Source organism: Coregonus clupeaformis, chromosome 25 (assembly GCF_020615455.1).
Source record: "Coregonus clupeaformis isolate EN_2021a chromosome 25, ASM2061545v1, whole genome shotgun sequence".
NCBI classification, from domain to species: domain Eukaryota; kingdom Metazoa; phylum Chordata; class Actinopteri; order Salmoniformes; family Salmonidae; genus Coregonus; species Coregonus clupeaformis.
In genome coordinates this window covers 979,053-997,130 of record NC_059216.1, presented here as the reverse complement: position 1 = coordinate 997,130, position 18,078 = coordinate 979,053, and the positions used below count along the sequence as shown (strand labels likewise).

General features: G+C 43.1%; 1 protein-coding gene across 2 annotated transcripts in view; it reads right to left on the bottom strand.

Annotated features, from left to right (window-relative positions):
* Window positions 1-3,792: 3,792 nt before the first annotated feature.
* LOC121539141 (transcription regulator protein BACH2-like) overlaps window positions 3,793-18,078 on the bottom strand; it is a 46,886-nt gene continuing 32,600 nt past the window's right edge. For both annotated transcript variants that reach the window (XM_041847414.2, XM_041847415.2), the window contains 4 exons: window positions 14,135-14,410; window positions 9,541-11,115; window positions 5,425-5,631; window positions 3,793-4,984 (listed from right to left, as the gene is read on the bottom strand). In XM_041847414.2, the coding sequence (XP_041703348.1) occupies window positions 4,490-4,984; window positions 5,425-5,631; window positions 9,541-11,115; window positions 14,135-14,398 (2,541 nt within the window). In that variant the 5' untranslated portion in view covers window positions 14,399-14,410 and the 3' untranslated portion in view covers window positions 3,793-4,489. The remainder of the gene's footprint in view (window positions 4,985-5,424; window positions 5,632-9,540; window positions 11,116-14,134; window positions 14,411-18,078) is intronic.

Genomic DNA, 18,078 nt, shown 5'->3' with positions numbered 1-18,078 from the left:
ACCAGTGTGCCATCACAGCAGCACAATTTGTGACCTGTTGCCACAAGAAAAGGGCAACCAGTGAAGAACAAACACTATTGTAAATACAACCCATATTTATGTTTATTTATTTTCCCATTTGTACTTTAACTATTTGCACATTGTTACAACACTGTATATATACATAATATGACATTTGAAATGTCTTTATTGTTTTGGAACTTCTGAGTGTAATGTTTACTGTTAATATTTATTTTTTATTTCACTTTTGTTTATTATCTACTTCACTTGCTTTGGTAATGTTAACATATGTTTCCCATGCCAATAAAGCCCTTAAATTGAAATTGAAATTGAATTGAAAGAGAGAGAGAGAGAGAGAGAGAGAGAGAGAGAGAGAGAGAGAGAGAGAGAGAGAGAGAGAGAGAGAGAGAGAGAGAGAGAGAGAGACAGACAGACAGACAGACAGACAGACAGACAGACAGACAGACAGACAGACAGACAGACAGACAGACAGACAGACAGACAGACAGACAGACAGACAGACAGACAGACAGACAGACAGACAGACAGACAGACAGACAGACAGACAGAAAGACAGAAAGAAAGAAAGAAAGAAAGAAAGAAAGAAAGAAAGAAAGAAAGAAAGAAAGAAAGAAAGAAAGAAAGAAAGAAAGAAAGAAAGAAAGAAAGAAAGAAAGAAAAGAGAATGCTAATGTTTTCTCTAGATTTGCCCAGTAAAGCTGCAATAGATAACTTGTAATGTAGAGACTGCAAAGACATTTTTGAAATCTTGCAGATAGAAAGTCATAATGACTAGTGTCAATGTGTTATCTATAGCCTCTTTCAATCCCAAATGTTCTCTCTCTTTCAGAGTGTATTCTTGGACATCTCCTCTATCATGAAAAAGTGAAGAGGGACAAGAGCAAAAATCTGACCCAGGAGTTGCCTACGAGTGAAACAACGCACAAGAGATATCAATAACACTGCGCCCATCATTGATTGGTTCTCCAGACTAAATTGGGCCAAAAACAGCCACCAACCCTTGCCAAGTCATGGGTGGGCATAAGCAGTGCTGTTTCCCCAGTGTATTTTACATTCAAAGCACCTCATTAAAATGCCTACAATCTCCAAATGAGTGACATTGTATGTGGTTGGATTGTGGCAGAAATTGAAAATGACATCAAGAGGAACATGTGAAGTGTGAGCACTTATAATTATTTTGATAAATGAATGTTGGAGCTTGCAAACCATGGAAAATGTAATCTTGTCCCTGGAAATACTTTTATATGCTTATATAGAGCATTCACTTTTATAAACGTATTATTTAGTTTGAACTTTTTTAAGTCAAACATTCAACAATAGATTATTATGAGTGTGTCTGTAGTTGTTGATATACAATCTTAATTCATGACATTAAATGCTTATTTACTAAAACTGAAAATCACTTTTTCTCATTGTCTTTGATGGGTTATTATTTTAGATATATCATAATTTTACAGTAAAAAGTATACAAAGAATTGGCACATGCGATTTGTTTTAATCCATAAACAGAAATTGCATTTTGACAAAAAGTTTTCTTCCAAAACATTTGCATGTCAAATTAACAAAAACAACAGTTATGCAATATTTACAATATAACGAACTCAGGCAATTTGAACATTAAAAGCTAAAAAGGGAAAAGTGAAACAGCTGATATCAGTTGTCTTGCAGTTTACTCAAATTACACATAAAAAATCTACAAATACAATAATAACCATAGAAACAAAACCACATACAACGTATTCCTACTGTACAGTCATTGACCCAAAATGAGAGGTATGCAGAATTGCAGGTAGATAAGTGTAAGAGTCCATAATGTTCATGAGGCATAACCTCTGCATACACTCAGGCTGGGATTCAATCAAACCTGCACTGTGGAAAAAATAACATTGTTAATGCACATTAAGAGAAAATGCGATTATGTTTTTCCCCAACAAGTAAACATTGTGGTTGTACTCAAATCAGTAATTTTTTTCAAGGTATTGACAGAATGTTATTTTTCCACAGTATGGTTTTAAATTGACACCTTCCGTTCCCTTTCACGTGAGTTTGGCCTTTGAAACCTCTAAGGCAAGACTTGGAGCTGCATTTGTCAAATGTACGTTTAAAATCTTGTGTGAACCCATCATCCACTTACAATTTAATGTTCCATTTTAAAAACAGTTAGAAACCCTAATTTATCAATCCAATGATGCAAAGTCTCTTGTCATGGAAAAATCCTTAAAAAACACAAACATGTTACACAGACTTTTGTAAACACTTTTACCTCTTTAAACGTTTGCTTAATTTGTACTAAATAAGGACATTGTGAATCATAAAACACAGAAAAGACTTGTCTTTCATCCAAATTGTCAGTAAAAACAACAACCATTAAAAATCACAAGAATCAATGTTAGGAAGTTTACAGGCCTACATTTTGTGCCAACAAATCATCCCCATAGAAACATAAATAACTGAACATGTTTATATTTCTTTTTCAAATTCAAAAATATCAAAATGGGGTGATTGGTATATTTCAGTGTACTCAGAGTAACAGTACATTCTGTGGAGCTCTGTCATTGGTACTTTATACTGTGAGGAAAACTAAAGAATGTCAATTGAAATTCCCAGAATGTGACATTGGAAAGTTCCTAGAGAAAACAACAAAGAAACCACTAAGCTAACCACATGACACATGCTACAGAACTATCTTCCACAACGGAAGAATTTGGCATTACCATGGACCAACAACTATCTAAGCATCTCTTTGAATTAGTATTCAACATTTCACTTGATAATACACCATTAGGAATACTGGACAAGTTTAGAGGATAAATTGCACTCTTATATTTAAGGATTATCAAACAAGGAATATGTGGTGCCTTCCACTTCCACCACAATACTTGAATACATCTGATTTACACTAAATGTAATGGAAAATACCTCAGAACAAAATAATACATTTTCACCACGTGGGACAGTACATTTCTACCCCTAAAAGAGCAATATGGTTTAGATAAGTATGATAGTCTTTGACACCATTTATATTTGTTGAATATAAGTTAAGTACTTGGCTTTGGAGTTTTCATTTCTAAGTGCCAATGTCAATGCATTTGCTAGGGTAAATGCACTGTTAGTGTAAATTAGATAGGTTACCTTTTGAAGGTGCTGAACGGTGCAATACGTTTTTATTTATATTTCCCTCTTTACCTAGAGTATGTTGATTCCTTTCTTTCTTTCTTTCTTTCTTTCTTTCTTTCTTTCTTTCTTTCTTTCTTTCTTTCTTTCTTTCTTTCTTTCTTTCTTTCACCATAGATGCTACTGTGTGTTAAAGGCAAAAGAGGAATGTACATAAACAACGCAGGAAAAAGAAAGTGAGAAATTAGAACTGAAGGAAACTTTGCATATGAGAGTTCATTCTACTCGCAGCTGTACAGAATAACTCTTCAGATGTACAATTTGAAATGAAATAGCTTTTTACAGAGACATTATTGAACATTATTAAACATTCAGAGGAATTCCTGAGTTTATACTCCCATGATGAGAGAGAGGAGGGAGGGAGGGAGGGAGGGACAGAAATAGATAGAGAGAGAAATAAATAGATAGAGAAAGATAGAGAGAGGGGAAGCTGCCAGAGCTATGTCGTATGGAGTTTGATAACTCCAAAATACCTGTTTAACAGTATTGCTGATAAGACAACTGTAGTGTCATCCTTTAAAAAACACAGATAACAAATGTACTTCAAACTTTATACATATCAAGGTTGAGATGTGTGTCATAATAACAATAAAAACACACCCTGTTGCTAGCTATTCAGCCTGTTGCTAGCTATTCAGCCTGTTGCTAGCTATTCAGCCTGTTGCTAGCTATTCAGCCTGTTGCTAGCTATTCAGCCTGTTGCTAGCTATTCAGCCTGTTGCTAGCTATTCAGCCTGTTGCTAGCTATTCAGCCGGTTGCTAGCTATTCAGCCTGTTGCTAGCTATTCAGCCTGTTGCTAGCTATTCAGCCTGTTGCTAGCTATTCAGCCTGTTGCTAGCTATTCAGCCTGTTGCTAGCTATTCAGCCTGTTGCTAGCTATTCAGCCTGTTGCTAGCTATTCAGCCTGTTGCTAGCTATTCAGCCTGTTGCTAGCTATTCAGCCTGTTGCTAGCTATTCAGCCTGTTGCTAGCTATTCAGCCTGTTGCTAGCTATTCAGCCGGTTGCTAGCTATTCAGCCTGTTGCTAGCTATTCAGCCTGTTGCTAGCTATTCAGCCTGTTGCTAGCTATTCAGCCTGTTGCTAGCTATTCAGCCTGTTGCTAGCTATTCAGCCTGTTGCTAGCTATTCAGCCTGTTGCTAGCTATTCACCCTGTTGCTAGCTATTCAGCCTGTTGCTAGCTATTCACCCTGTTGCTAGCTATTCAGCCTGTTGCTAGCTATTCAGCCTGTTGCTAGCTATTCAGCCTGTTGCTAGCTATTCACCCTGTTGCTAGCTATTCAGCCTTTGCTAGCTAGATACAGTCCTGTCCGGGCTGTTCTTCTGTTGTACATTTCTCAGTCATCTCCTGAGAGAAATCCACCAAAACAGTGGGGCTACACACACCCGTAGATGCTCCAGGCTCCAGGGAAGACTCAGGGTCCTCCTGCCCTAGGACAGACACATCTGTCTCCCCACCGCCCTGCCGCCTTTGCCCAGGGCCAACGTCTCTCTCCATGGGGCTTTCAGAGGGGCAGGGGGACTTGACCTGGCTGCCCTCTGAGGTGGGGGAGCCTGGGTTGGAGGTGAGGTCGATGCTGGCCATGATGGAGATGCTGTTGGTGGTGGCAGTAGGAACTCTGGGCCTGTGTGTAGGGAGCAGGGCGTGGGTCTTCTCGTGGTTCCCCTGCACCTCTCTGCACACCTCCTGGGACACAGCCTGGGACAGGTAGGAGAGGTTCTGCCACAGCTCGCCCATACACACCTTCAGCTGGTTCCTCTCACTCAGTAGCTTGTCCTTGTCATGCACCTGCAAGGACACACATACAGTACAGTACATGAATGTTATGAGTACACATTGAATACACACACAGCGTACAAACATTAAATACACACATAGCTTACACACATTGAATACACACATAGAGAATCCATATGTATACAGTAAATAACCAGTCAGCCACATGCATAAGAAAACACAAATACATATATATATATATTTTTTACTGACAGTCCTGCAAATGCTATCAGTTGAGATTCATCTTTTCATTGTATAATAAGTAGACCTGAGTCTTAACATTTACATTTTTTACATTTTAGTAATTTAGCAGACTTATCCAGAGCGACTTACAGTAGTGAGTGCATACATTTTCATTCTAGTCCCCCGTGGGAGTCGAACCCACAACCCTGGCGTTGCAAGCGCCATGCTACCAACTGAGCCACACAGGACCGTTAAAACAATGTACGTACCAGTTTGCGTATCTCCACCTCCAGGTTCTGGATGCAGTCCAGCTTCCTCTTGCGGCAGCGCTGGGCAGCGATGCGGTTTTTACTGCGCCGCCGGATGTCGTGGATGAACTCCAGCTGCTCTGAGGTCAGTTTGTGCATCTTTATCATGATCTGGAAGTCATTACGCGGAAGATTGGTGATCTGATCCACCGGGAAGGGAAGTTTGACCTTAACAAAACACAGAGGAATGCATTAGGGATATACAGTAGTTTCTACCTGGTGCACAATACAATACAATTCAAAACAACTTTATTGTCCATGTTACAGCAAGCAAAGGACATTTGTCCTCTGCTCTCATTCCTCAACTCCCCCAGATAGCACCCATCTCACACATTCACACAGTTGAGAAGAGCACAGGGTGTACCCACCCAGTCCACTAGATGACACCGTTATTCTACCTCTAATAGATGGTCGTAGCCTGTGCATGGTACTCCACTTATTTGAAGCGCAGATATAAATCAATCGCTTACAGTATAGTACACAATAATTGTGGGACAAAGTTATTAATTTACTTACAATTGACACAAAGTATTGTAAAAAATATAGATTGACTGATGTTCTGAAATTTATGTTTGAGATACAATAAAGTTATCTGTTTACGTCATAAGGAACTCCTCCAACGTCTGCATGATGTTCCCACTTGAAAGTGCTATCATGCAGTGTTTAATAATAGGTCAGTATATCCTGTGTGACATTCTGCCATGTGTCTCACAGTGAGCTGGGGAGATGCAGAGGACTGAGGGAGTGCTCCATTTCAGCTGTGACCTTGGGTCTCGGGCTCTCTCTCTCTCTCTCTCTCTCTCTCTCTCTCTCATTCTCTCTCATTCTCTCTCATTCTCTCTCTCTCTCTCTCTCTCTCTCTCTCTCTCTCTCTCTCTCTCTCTCTCTCTCTCTCTCTCTCTCTCTCTCTCTCTCTCTCTCTCTCTCTCTCTCTCTCTCTCTCTCTCTCAATTCAATTCAATTCAATGGCTTTATTGGCATGGGAAACGTATGTTAACATTGCCAAAGCAAGTGAAGTAGATAGTAAACAAAAGTGAAATAAACAATAAATATTAACAGTAAACATTACACTCAGAAGTTCCAAAAGAATAAAGACATTTCAAATGTCATATTATGTATATATACAGTGTTGTAACAATGTGCAAATAGTTAAAGTACAAATGGGAAAATAAATAAACATAAATATGGGTTGTATTTACAATGGTGTTTGTTCTTCACTGGTTGCCCTTTTCTTGTGGCAACAGGTCACAAATCTTGCAGCTGTGATGGCACACTGTGGTTTTTCACCCAGTAGATAAGGGAGTTCATCAAAATTAGGTTTGTTTTCGAATTCTTTGTGGATCACTGTAATCTGAGGGAAATATGTGTCTCTAATATGGTCATACATTTGGCAGGAGGTTAGGAAGTGCAGCTCAGTTTTCACCTCATTTTGTGGGCAGTGTGCACATAGCCTATCTTCTCTTGAGAGCCAGGTCTGCCTACGGCGGCCTTTCTCAATAGCAAGGCTATGCTCACTGAGTCTGTACATAGTCAAAGCTTTCCTTAAGTTTGGGTCAGTCACAGTGGTCAGGTATTCTGCCACTGTGTACTCTCTGTTTAGGGACAAATAGCATTCTAGTTTGCTCAGTTTTTTTGTTTGTTCTTTCCAATGTGTCAAGTAATTCTCTTTTTGTTTTCTCATGATTTGGTTGGGTCTAATTGTGTTGTTGTTGTTGTTGTTGTTGTTGTTGTCCTGGGGCTCTGTGGGGTCTGTTTGTGTTTGTGAACAGAGCCCCAGGACCAGCTTACTTAGGGGACTCTTCTCCAAGTTCATATCTCTGTAGGTGATGGCTTTGTTATGGAAGGTTTGGGAATCGCTTCCTTTTAAGTGGTTATAGAATTTAACTGCTCTTTTCTGGATTTTGATAATTAGCGGGTATTGGCCTAATTCTGTCTCTCTCTCAATTCAATTCAATTTCAATTTAAGGGCTTTATTGGCATGGGAAACTTATGTTAACATTGCCAAAGCAAGTGAAGTAGATAGTAAACAAAAGTGAAATAAACAATAAATATTAACAGTAAACATTACACTCAGAAGTTCCAAAAGAATAAAGACATTTCAAATGTCATATTATGTCTATATACAGTGTTGTAACAATGTGCAAATAGTTAAAGTACAAATGGGAAAATAAATAAACATAAATATGGGTTGTATTTACAATGGTGTTTGTTCTTCACTGGTTGCCCTTTTCTTGTGGCAACAGGTCACATATCTTGCAGTTGTGATGGCACACTGTGGTTTTTCACCCAGTAGATAAGGGAGTTTATCAAAATTGGGTTTGTTTTCGAATTCTTTGTGGATCGCTGTAATCTGAGGGAAATATGTGTCTCTAATATGGTCATACATTTGGCAGGAGGTTAGGAAGTGCAGCTCAGTTTTCACCTCATTTTGTGGGCAGTGTGCACATAGCCTGTCTTCTCTTGAGAGCCAGGTCTGCCTACGGCGGCCTTTCTCAATAGCAAGGCTATGCTCACTGAGTCTGTACATAGTCAAAGCTTTCCTTAAGTTTGGGTCAGTCACAGTAGTCAGGTATTCTGCCACTGTGTACTCTCTGTTTAGGGCCAAATAGCATTCTAGTTTGCTCAGTTTTTTGTTTGTTCTTTCCAATGTGTCAAGTAATTCTCTTTTTGTTTTCTCATGATTTGGTTGGGTCTAATTGTGTTGTTGTTGTTGTTGTCTCTCTCTGGTTTCCCTTTTTAACTCTACCTCCCTCCATTCAGTTCATTACTCTGCTCTGTGAGTGGGCCAGCACTGACAAGATGGCCTCATCTGTGTCAACTGGTGTGTGTGTGTGCGTATTATATGGGCCAGGTTCTGTCCCTGTTGCTCTGTCTCCAGGCAGGGGGCTCGCCTAGCAGACTGTCCCAGTTAGGAGGGTCTAAACTGGGGGAGGGTGCCAGATGGTGGAGGGTACAGGGACACCTGTCCGTTCTGTCTGAACCAAGTGTCAGTGCTGAGAACTGCTATATGGAGACACACAAACACACACACTCGCATGCACACACGCACACACTTCAGCTCCTTTTCAGACTTGAGTGAGAAAAATCACTAAAGCATTAACCCTTATTATGAACTAAATGTAATTCAATTTAAAAAATGACACCTCTACGGAACTCTATCTACCTGTGCATTATTTCCATTTCCTTCCATTCATCTAAAAACACCAATGATAAAAAGCTTAATGTTTCTGTCTATCACTGATGGTGTATTTTCAGCAGTCATTCATTGTATTACATAAATCTCTTTCCCACTCACACCCGTTCCACCTGCCTCTCTCTGACTGACTCATCATTGGTTCTGAAATAAAGCTGATATAGATTAGTTAATAGAAGACGCTGCTGATTGTGTGTGAGTCTCTCAGAGCAGCTGAGCAACAGACTTTAGCCCACAGTGTAGCACAAGAAGAATCGTCTAATTTCTCTCCACACAACAACATGAAATGGAGTGGGCGCTAAAGCATTGCCATGGCAATCCTTGCAGTTCTCTTAAAGTAAACAAAGAGTGTGAAATCAAGGTCTTATCCTTAGAGGCTTTAGGCTGTGAATAGGGGACGGGATGGTGTGTGTATGGATGGGCCATGACTATAGTTTTAGAGGTGAATAGCATCCATTACATTTTGTCAAACAGAAATCTCACAGATTACTAAAATTACTACTATTCTAAACTCTCCAGGCTCTTCTTCCCCAGAACAACAGTTGTCATATCCTGTACAGCTAACTAGTCTATTCAATTCCCTGTCTCTCTCTCTCTTTCTGTCTTAAGTCTTCACCACTGCTTTCTTAGCAGTTCATAAAGAGGAGTGGTCCTAGCTATTTGTTCAGACATTTATCCCTTTTGGTTTTAAGAAGTAACTCTGACAACCATCAAAACATAATTATAACAACACAGTTCATCTTCCCAGCCATAACACTAACCGTGTGGTATCTCTCTGACACAGTAACATTTTGTCAGAGCAATTTTAGTTGTTGGCAAAACCCATTTTGAATAGCACAGATCACAATTTCAATATGGAGTATAGATAGATAAATGATACTGACCTCAGGACCTGGCTCTCTGGCAGGGCCAGAATCACTGTCTCCCTCTGAGAAGGACCCAGATTCATCACTGGAGTTGGCCCCGTACGTCCGTTCACACTTGATCTTGGTGCGGCCCTGAGAGAAGATGGCTTCCCCTACCACCATCCCACCGTGCTCCCTCTGCTCCCCCACCAGGCCAGAGCCCGACACAGAGCATGGGGAGGAGGACAACTCAAACTGGGGCAGGCTGGAGGGCGAGTCCCCGCTGCCCCCGTCCTCCAGGTAGGAGAAAGATGAGCAGGAGCTGGTCGTGCGTGTGCAGGGCTCGCAGGCAGGGGAGCAGGGGGAGATCTTTATGGGCAGAGGGCAGCTGGTGGTGGGCCGCGGTCGGCAGGCCATAGTTGGCAGGGGGTCCTGGAGGGCTGTGGAGGGGGTGGTGGAGGAGGGTAGGGGAGAGTATGTCTGCCGGCAGGGGAGAGACTGACTAACACCTGTCCACAGGGATTTTGACGTGATCTCCAACAGATCTTTTTCCAGAGACTTCCGGTCGGAGTAGGATTGAGACGATGTTCCCAGATGGTCACATGCCCCGGGGGAGAAGATGACGCTGCTGCGGCGATCCAACTCTACTTCCTGTTTGATGACTCCGTCTGAGACGAGTGGCTTCATGGCCATGTCCTCTACTACCCCCTCCATGTCTCCATCAGATAAACCCACTGCCCCTGTAGATACTGCCCCAAGGTCCCTTACACCCTCCCCCTGAGATGCCCCCCTGTCTCTGTCCCTGTTATGGGCTAGTGAGATTCTGTTGGTCAGTAGCTGCTGGGTGGGAGGAGTGGAAGGTAGAGTGCTGGCTGGGTTGCTGAGATCCAGGAGGCCCCTCTGAAGGTAGGAGCGCAGGCAGGATGGAGAGCCTCTGCTGGGTGGACGTGCTGAGGGCCCTGGCCCCCCCTCCAGCTCCAGCTCCATCTCCAGGACATTCTGGCTATCCTCTGACAGTCCTGGGGGACTCCCCTCTCCCTCGCCCCCGGAGCGGGGCTCCTCTTTGATTCTGGAGGGGGAGAGGGGGTGTTCCCCTTGTCGGGTGATACTGGTTTCTGAGCGGCCTGGGGAGGCTGAGGCACGGCAGCGTGACGAGGTGGCCGAGGTGACACTGTCATCTTCCTCGGTCTCTCCGTTGTGCTTGGCGCAGGCCTGCTGGTACTTCCTGTATTTGGCGCATCGTGGGAGGTCAGAGGTCAGGCTGCTGGTGAGGGGCATGAGGGTCGAGTGATTGGGTCGCCACCTCATCGCAGAGGATGACGTCACCCTGGGGGTCTCGGACGACGCAGAACCACCTCCACCACCGTCGTCCTCCGTGATGAGGTCATCAGTGTGCGCCGACGGCGGCAGCTCCTTGCGACAAAGAAGGCCATTGTTGTGATCAGTGGTGTCGCTATGCAGCTGGGCCTGCAGAAAACGGAAGCAGGAGTCCTCTAGGTTGTGAACGCCCAGGAAGTCAGCACAGCGGATCACCTCATGGATGTTCTCTCTACTTAGAACCAGTTTGGCTGTGTAGGCAAACTGTAGCAGCGGGGCAAACCCCCTGGCTGTGACCTGATGAGCGGAGGAGAGGAGGAAACACCGTGTTAGAATCTGTTGTGTTGTTACTGGTCCTGGGGATTTTGTGTGGGGAGTGTGAGAGTTGGGAAAAGGCTGCTGCTTACACTGCTTACACACACAGTTGAACAAACCCTGCAGTGTGGACTACACATTCATGTTTTATTTTGACAGACATTTTGACAAAAAAATTAGGAGGGGGAACAAACTAACTGGAGCACATCACCTCAACCTCCCACCGTCATCCCAATGAGTGCCTGGGGGCTCATCCCTCTCTGAAGGTGAAAGTCACCCACCCTTAAAATATGTCTCTCCTTTGTCGTCCTCTCCCCCTTCAGCTCACCTACTCCCCAATCCTCTCCCCCTCCTTTTCCCCTCCTAGCCCCCTCTATCCTCTCCTCTCCCCCTCCTTTTCCCCTCCTAGCCCCCTCTATCCTCTCCTCTCCCCCTCCTTTTCCCCTCCTAGCCCCCTCTATCCTCTCCTCTCCCCTATCCTCTCCCCCTCCTTTTCCCCTCCTAGCCCCCTCTATCCTCTCCTCTCCCCTATCCTCTCCCCCTCCTTTTCCCCTCCTAGCCCCCTCTATCCTCTCCTCTCCCCTATCCTCTCTAGTCTTCCCCCATCCCCCCATCATCTCTCTCCTGTTCTCTCTCTTAGTAGCTGATAGCCAGCAGGCCTGGTGTATGTGTGTGTGTGTGTGTGTCGGGGGCTGGGGGAGGTAGAGTGCCGTTAGAGTGTTGAGTGTTCTGAGGGTCTATTTTCAGCTAGCGTCAGCAGCTGCCTCATGTGCCTGCAGAAGCATGTCTTTATGAACACATAGCAGCATGTCTTTATGAAAACACAGAAGCATGTCTTTATGAAAACACAGAAGCATGTCTTCATGAAAACACAGAAGCATGTCTTTATGAAAACACAGAAGCATGTCTTTATGAAAACACAGAAGCATGTCTTTATGAAAACACAGAAGTATGTCTTTATGAAAACACAGAAGCCAGACAAGCCTCCTTTAATGTTACTATCAGCCTTCCTAATGAGGACAGGGAGAGAAGGAGAGGGAAAATAGAATGAGAGAGAAAATGGAGAGAGAGAGAGAGAGAGAGAGAGGAAGAGAGAGGAAGAGCGAGATACTACAAAGCAAAAAGGAGGCAAGCGAAAGGATGGATAGACAGAAAATTAGTGTGAGTGAGAAAGAGAAAATCCACACTACAAAGGATAAAGGAGGCGAGAGAGGTAGAAGGAGAGAGGGAATGCCTGTAGAGAAAGAGAAGAGAGATGTGGAAAATAAGCCATGCTTTCTAGTCATTAGAGGATGGATTTTGACATGTAAAGTCATTGATAGTGATTACTGTATGAGGTAGAGTCAAAGAGACATACAGTATTAATCAAATTGACAGATCTAGGACATTATATGCTAATGGAGCCAGTGGAATGTGGGCCGGGGCTGTTCCGCCCGCGATTAGTTACAGCGGCAGAAATATAATGTATCACTGATTCAAAAAATTCACACAGGGTTTTCAAGAATCCTGCCAACACTACATAAACAAGCAATGGAATGCTAAAGTGTGACCACCGAGCAAGCTACCCGGCCGCCTCTCTCTCTCTCTCTCTCTCTCTCTCTCTCTCTCTCTCTCTCTCTCTCTCTCTCTCTCTCTCTCTCTCTCTCTCTCTCTCTCTCTCTCTCTCTCAATTTCAATTAAATTGCTTTATTGGCATGACGTAACAATGTACATATTGAAAAAAGCGTACTTTGAAAATTACATGGAAATTATTAATTTACAATATTAACATAATTAAAATAATAATAATACTCAAAATTACAATCAGTATCAACAATAATCAAGAGTAAAAATAACCATACAATGGACAATAACAATGGCATAGAGGACATGCAGGTTGGTTGGTCTGTCAGACACTGTTCCTTATCTTATGGCAGGCAGCAATGTAGTGCGCTGCCAACCCACAGCTCTCTGCGTCTTCTCCCAACAGGACGGGTAACCTATTCTCATCAGGTTTGGGGAAATGACACTCTGTAATATTTTATATTTTTTACATTCTGTCAGGAAATGCAGCTCTATCTCGGGTTCTGCTGTGGTGCAGTGGTTGCACAACATTTACTCTATAGGGAGACAGGTTTTCCTGTGTCTACCCTTCTCAATGGCAAGACTGTGCTCACTAAGCCTGTACTTTGTCAAGGCTTTTCTAAGGTTTTGTATAGAAACCCGGGGCAAATAGTTTGCCATGGTGTCGATTTAGGGCCAGATAGCACTACATTTTACTTTGTGCTTGTGTTTCCCAATAGGTAGTGTAGTTTTGTTTTGACTGTGTTGTAATCTGGTTGTTATTCTAATTGATTGGGCTTCAGTGTGTTCAGTGTGTTAGAAGAACAGGTTTGTGAACTCAGCCCCAGGACCCGCTGGATGAGGGGACTATTTTCTTTGCTCAGCTCTTGGCATTGCAGGGCTTGGTAATGATATGAGAGGATGTCACTGTATTTTAGATGTTTCCAAAACTTCATTGCTCTTTTTTGAGTTTTTATTATTAGTGGACATTGGCCTAATTCTGTCCTGCATGCATTGTTTGTAGTTTTCCTCTGGACATGTATGAGAATCTGTTTCGCGTTCTCTCTCTCTCTCTCTCTCTCTCCTCCCTCCCTCCCTCCCTCCCTCCCTCCCTCCCTCCCTCCCTCCCTCCCTCCCTCCCTCCCTCCCTCCCTCCCTCCCTCCCTCCCTCCCTCCCTCCCTCACACAGACACATGAACACAAAAGAGAGTGAATTTTGAGGACTCAATAAAAGTCTAGATTCTCTCTCCTTCTCTCTCTGACTGACTGACACGCCCATTTTACCACACTAGGACAGGTCTCTGAATGTAATGGAAGGGCTGTTATAATATAGCAGCATAACAGTATATAAATAGCCATGCCGAGGGGAGCCTAAAGTCTGTCAAGTCAAGTCAGGTTATTGGTGCTTTCTCAGGGTGTTAGCATAGACATACAATGTGCATCATTGGTCATTACTCACCTTGTCAGACAGGCTGATGATTGGCTCCTGCTCGGGGTGTGTGTGTCCCAGTAGCACCTGTAGGAAGTATCTGCTGCTGGCTGCCAGGACGGCCCTGTGGGCCCTGATCTCCGTCCCCTCCACCACCACCGTCACATCACACAGGATGTTCAGCCGCCGCTGGTCCTCCAGACTCAGCAGCACGTTGGCACAGTGCACCGTCGACTCATACACGTACATGGGTGTCTCCCTGGACCCGGCTTGGGCACCCACATCCAGAGACATCCCGCTCACACCCTGCAGAACACACACACACACACACACAGCGAGAGACAAGACGTTGGTTGGATGCACGGTCAATGGACGCAAAGGATGAAAAGGACCCAATTACTTGGAGGTTGTAGAAATGTATTTTTTTATATGGAGAAAAGAAAACACTCTCTCTCTCCTCCATACGCGTACAGACGTGTCCATGTGCATGTATTCTGTTCTGTTGGGTTAGACAGCAGACATACCACAGTCTCTCTATCACCTCTCCGTCAACAGCTTCAACAGAGAATCCCAGTTTCAACACCTCCTCAAGGCAACCTGACACACATCCCCTGATACTTCCTAATAGGATACACATGTAGTCTCTGTACCAGTCTCTCTTGACCCACATTCATAGCTCAGATGTTCATGGAGATTTGTAAGCAGGCTTGTGAGATTACTAGCCTACTGCACAAACAGCATTATCTTGTTGTGTGCTGATGCCTAGGAAAGGACAACGATGACATTAGAGATAAGGGCTCTAATGCGCTGTTTGTTTAGAGTACATTGAATCATTCAATGTGACAATAAAAGTATTGAAAATAAATATATTATGTATGTGCAGAAAGTCTTAGTCAGTGCCACTCAATATGGGTCCACATTGATTCAAAGCCATTCAATGCAAAGCCTTTCATTGTGCTCATCTTAACACTGGAGCACTTAAAGCTCCTGTAGCATACAGTACAGACAGCTGAGGCTGCAGTCTGTCTGTCTGAGCCCAGGAGTGTGTGTGCACCTGTGATTGTGTGTGTGTGTGTGTGTGTGTGTGTGTGTGTGTGTGTGTGTGTGTGTGTGTGTGTGTGTGCGCGTATGTGTGCATGTGTTTGTGCATGTGTGTATGTGTGCATGTGTTTGTACGTGTGCGTATTTGTGCGTGTGTTTGTGCATGTGTGTATGTGTGCGTGTTTGTACGTGTGCGTATGTGTGCGTGTGTTTGTGCATGTGTGTTTGTACATGTGCATATTTGTGCGTGTGTTTGTGCATGTTTGTGTATGTGTATGGACTCATCAGGCTTGGAGGGGTTTCTTTCTGCTGAGTCATGGTGTTGTAATGTGCAGAGCCTGGAGCTAGAGGCCTGCAGCAAAGGAACAGTCTCCAGATGGGAATAATCTCAGAATCCGCTATTCACCCTCAGGTTTCCTTTAGAACTAAAAGAGATCCTAATAAAATCAAAAGGGGAGAAAAGGCTCTCATCATCATAAGAGGAGGAGGAACATACTCTAGGCCTCTTTGGTGTTCCTCTCCTCATACATTTTAGCACTAATGTGTTTTCCCCTGGTCAACATTTAACATCTAGTGTATTTCTCTAGTGCAGCGGTGTTCAGTATGACTACAGTAATGCACCTGATTCCATTCATCAGAATCTTGATTGAAAAGAATCAGAACTTGATTGAACAGATTGACTGCTCTAGTCTCGAGGTTCTCTCGTTCTTAGTCTCTGTGAGCTAAGCAGGCCAGCAGCAGAACATAACTAATGTCTCTGTGTCAGTTGGAAATGTGGAGGACAAAACCACAAATCAACCACAGGCAAATAACTTTTAACACACTGATATGTCAATGGAAATTTGCCATCACTGCAACCCAGTGACAATACCTATACAAACTCTTTGTGAATTAGACTAGCAACCCCATGACATACCTTTGTAAATTAGACTAGCTATCATTGTTAATCATGACACTTGCTCTTGGCTGTCAAATTCCTTAACTCACCACAAACACCGGATACATTTTTTAAAACAGTCTGTTTCTGTAAACAAGCGTTTGCAGGTTGTTTCATCATGTTGTCTGCTGTGTGGGGGTGATATATTTCAACATCATATTTGTCTGCCAGACAGACAGCTTATAGACAGACAGGCAGCTATAATCTCACAAGCTGCAAACTGTATAATCATTACTCCAGGCTTCTGGGAGTTCAACTGTTAATACTTGATGAGAGCCAGTGGAGGAGAACGTATCCCCCTCCTCACCCCCTACTTCTTACCCCCTCCTCCTCACCTCTCTCCTCACTCCCTCCTTCTTACCTCCTCTCCTCACCCCCTCCTCCTCACCCCCTCCTTCTCACATCCTCTCCTCACCCCCTCTCCTCCCTTCTATTTCCCCTCCCAGCATGTCACAGTTCTGGTATCATATTGAATATAATTCAGCTTTGGCTAGTTCAGACTGAGGATAGAGCTAGTTGGGTGAAATAGGGTGTGAACTGAGGATGGATATTTACAGTATAAATCTATTAGGACTGTTTTGCCTTGGTTTGCCTGTAGGTGACTATATTGCAATAGGCTACAGTGTACCAAGAGGTTGTATAGTGTTGTGACTTTCATTAATGTGATGACTGTTATTTATCGAATCAACTAACTATGTTTAATTGTTACCCGATTAAATTAATCATGTAACAATTCACTCATTAGGAATTTGGGGCACCACGGAAGAAGTTATAGAGTTACCATCTCCCGAATGATATATGTGTTATATATCGATAACAGTCACTTATTAATCATTACCTCATTACAATAATTCTGAACGTCGCATACTCCTTGGATCTGCAAGAACTCCAGCTTTACATATGATTCAGCACTACACAAATTGGCTTAATTATTTATTTACTAACTAACTAAATAATAACACAGAATACATACATACTTAATACATGAGAAAAAGTCCCTAGTGGACTAACAACAGCATGACTGCTTGGTTATCAAAGGAAAGGGAGGGGTAGATAAAGAAGGATGGAGAGAGGGCAAAGAGAATCAAACTTATCGTACATACATTTGGAAACTATGCTCACAGTAATCAGAATACTTAGCACCCTAACCACCACCCGTTTGGAGAAGAAGTCATGAATGTATTTACGTGTCTGAATGTCTTCCTTCGTCGTTTTATCTCTGTTGGACACAAGCCTTCTTGTGAAGGGTTCGGTTGGACCTTTTCTCGAACTTGGAGTGTAAGTCTCTGATTGTGCACCAGGGGTCATAATGTCCTTCTTCTTAGTTGTCCATGGCTTAAATGACTGGTCATTCAGGAAGAGTGGTCCTCTGAAGACAGCTAATCAGCCGTGTCGATGATCCCCAGTGGGGTGATGAGAGCAGTGTAGTAGACAATGGTTTGAAGAGAGTAACAGGATGCTCCTACTTAAATTCACCTTCTTAGATACAGTACTTACAACAGCTACTCAGCCGTAATATTGATTGTTAGAGAGGCGACTTTGTCGTCTTCACCTCGTGTTGATTTTCAGGGTCGTAACCAATGGAGACCTAAGCTGCAGTTTGAGTCCGTCTGGTCTAACCATTTTAAGCCGTGCGGCCACAGCTTCACACTTTCTGGTCTGATTGTATTTGTTACCAAGGCTTTTTATGCACTCTGGTAAAAGGGGGGTGTTCCATCACGCTGACATGATGTCTGTGCTAACTTGGGGCGTGGCTAGTCACTGTGCATAGTTTATATGAAAAACCATTATCTCATTAGAATACTAAAATCACATTCCTATCTTAACAAAAATACTCTAATCTTTAATCATATATTTTATTCAACATTTGGGTGTAAACTTGACAGATAGAATGTGTACACTTTCCGAGTTACAGTTATTTCTTGATACCATCCTTAATGACATCACAAAAAAATAAACAATATGACATGATTATTCTTTAGATCCCCACTGACCA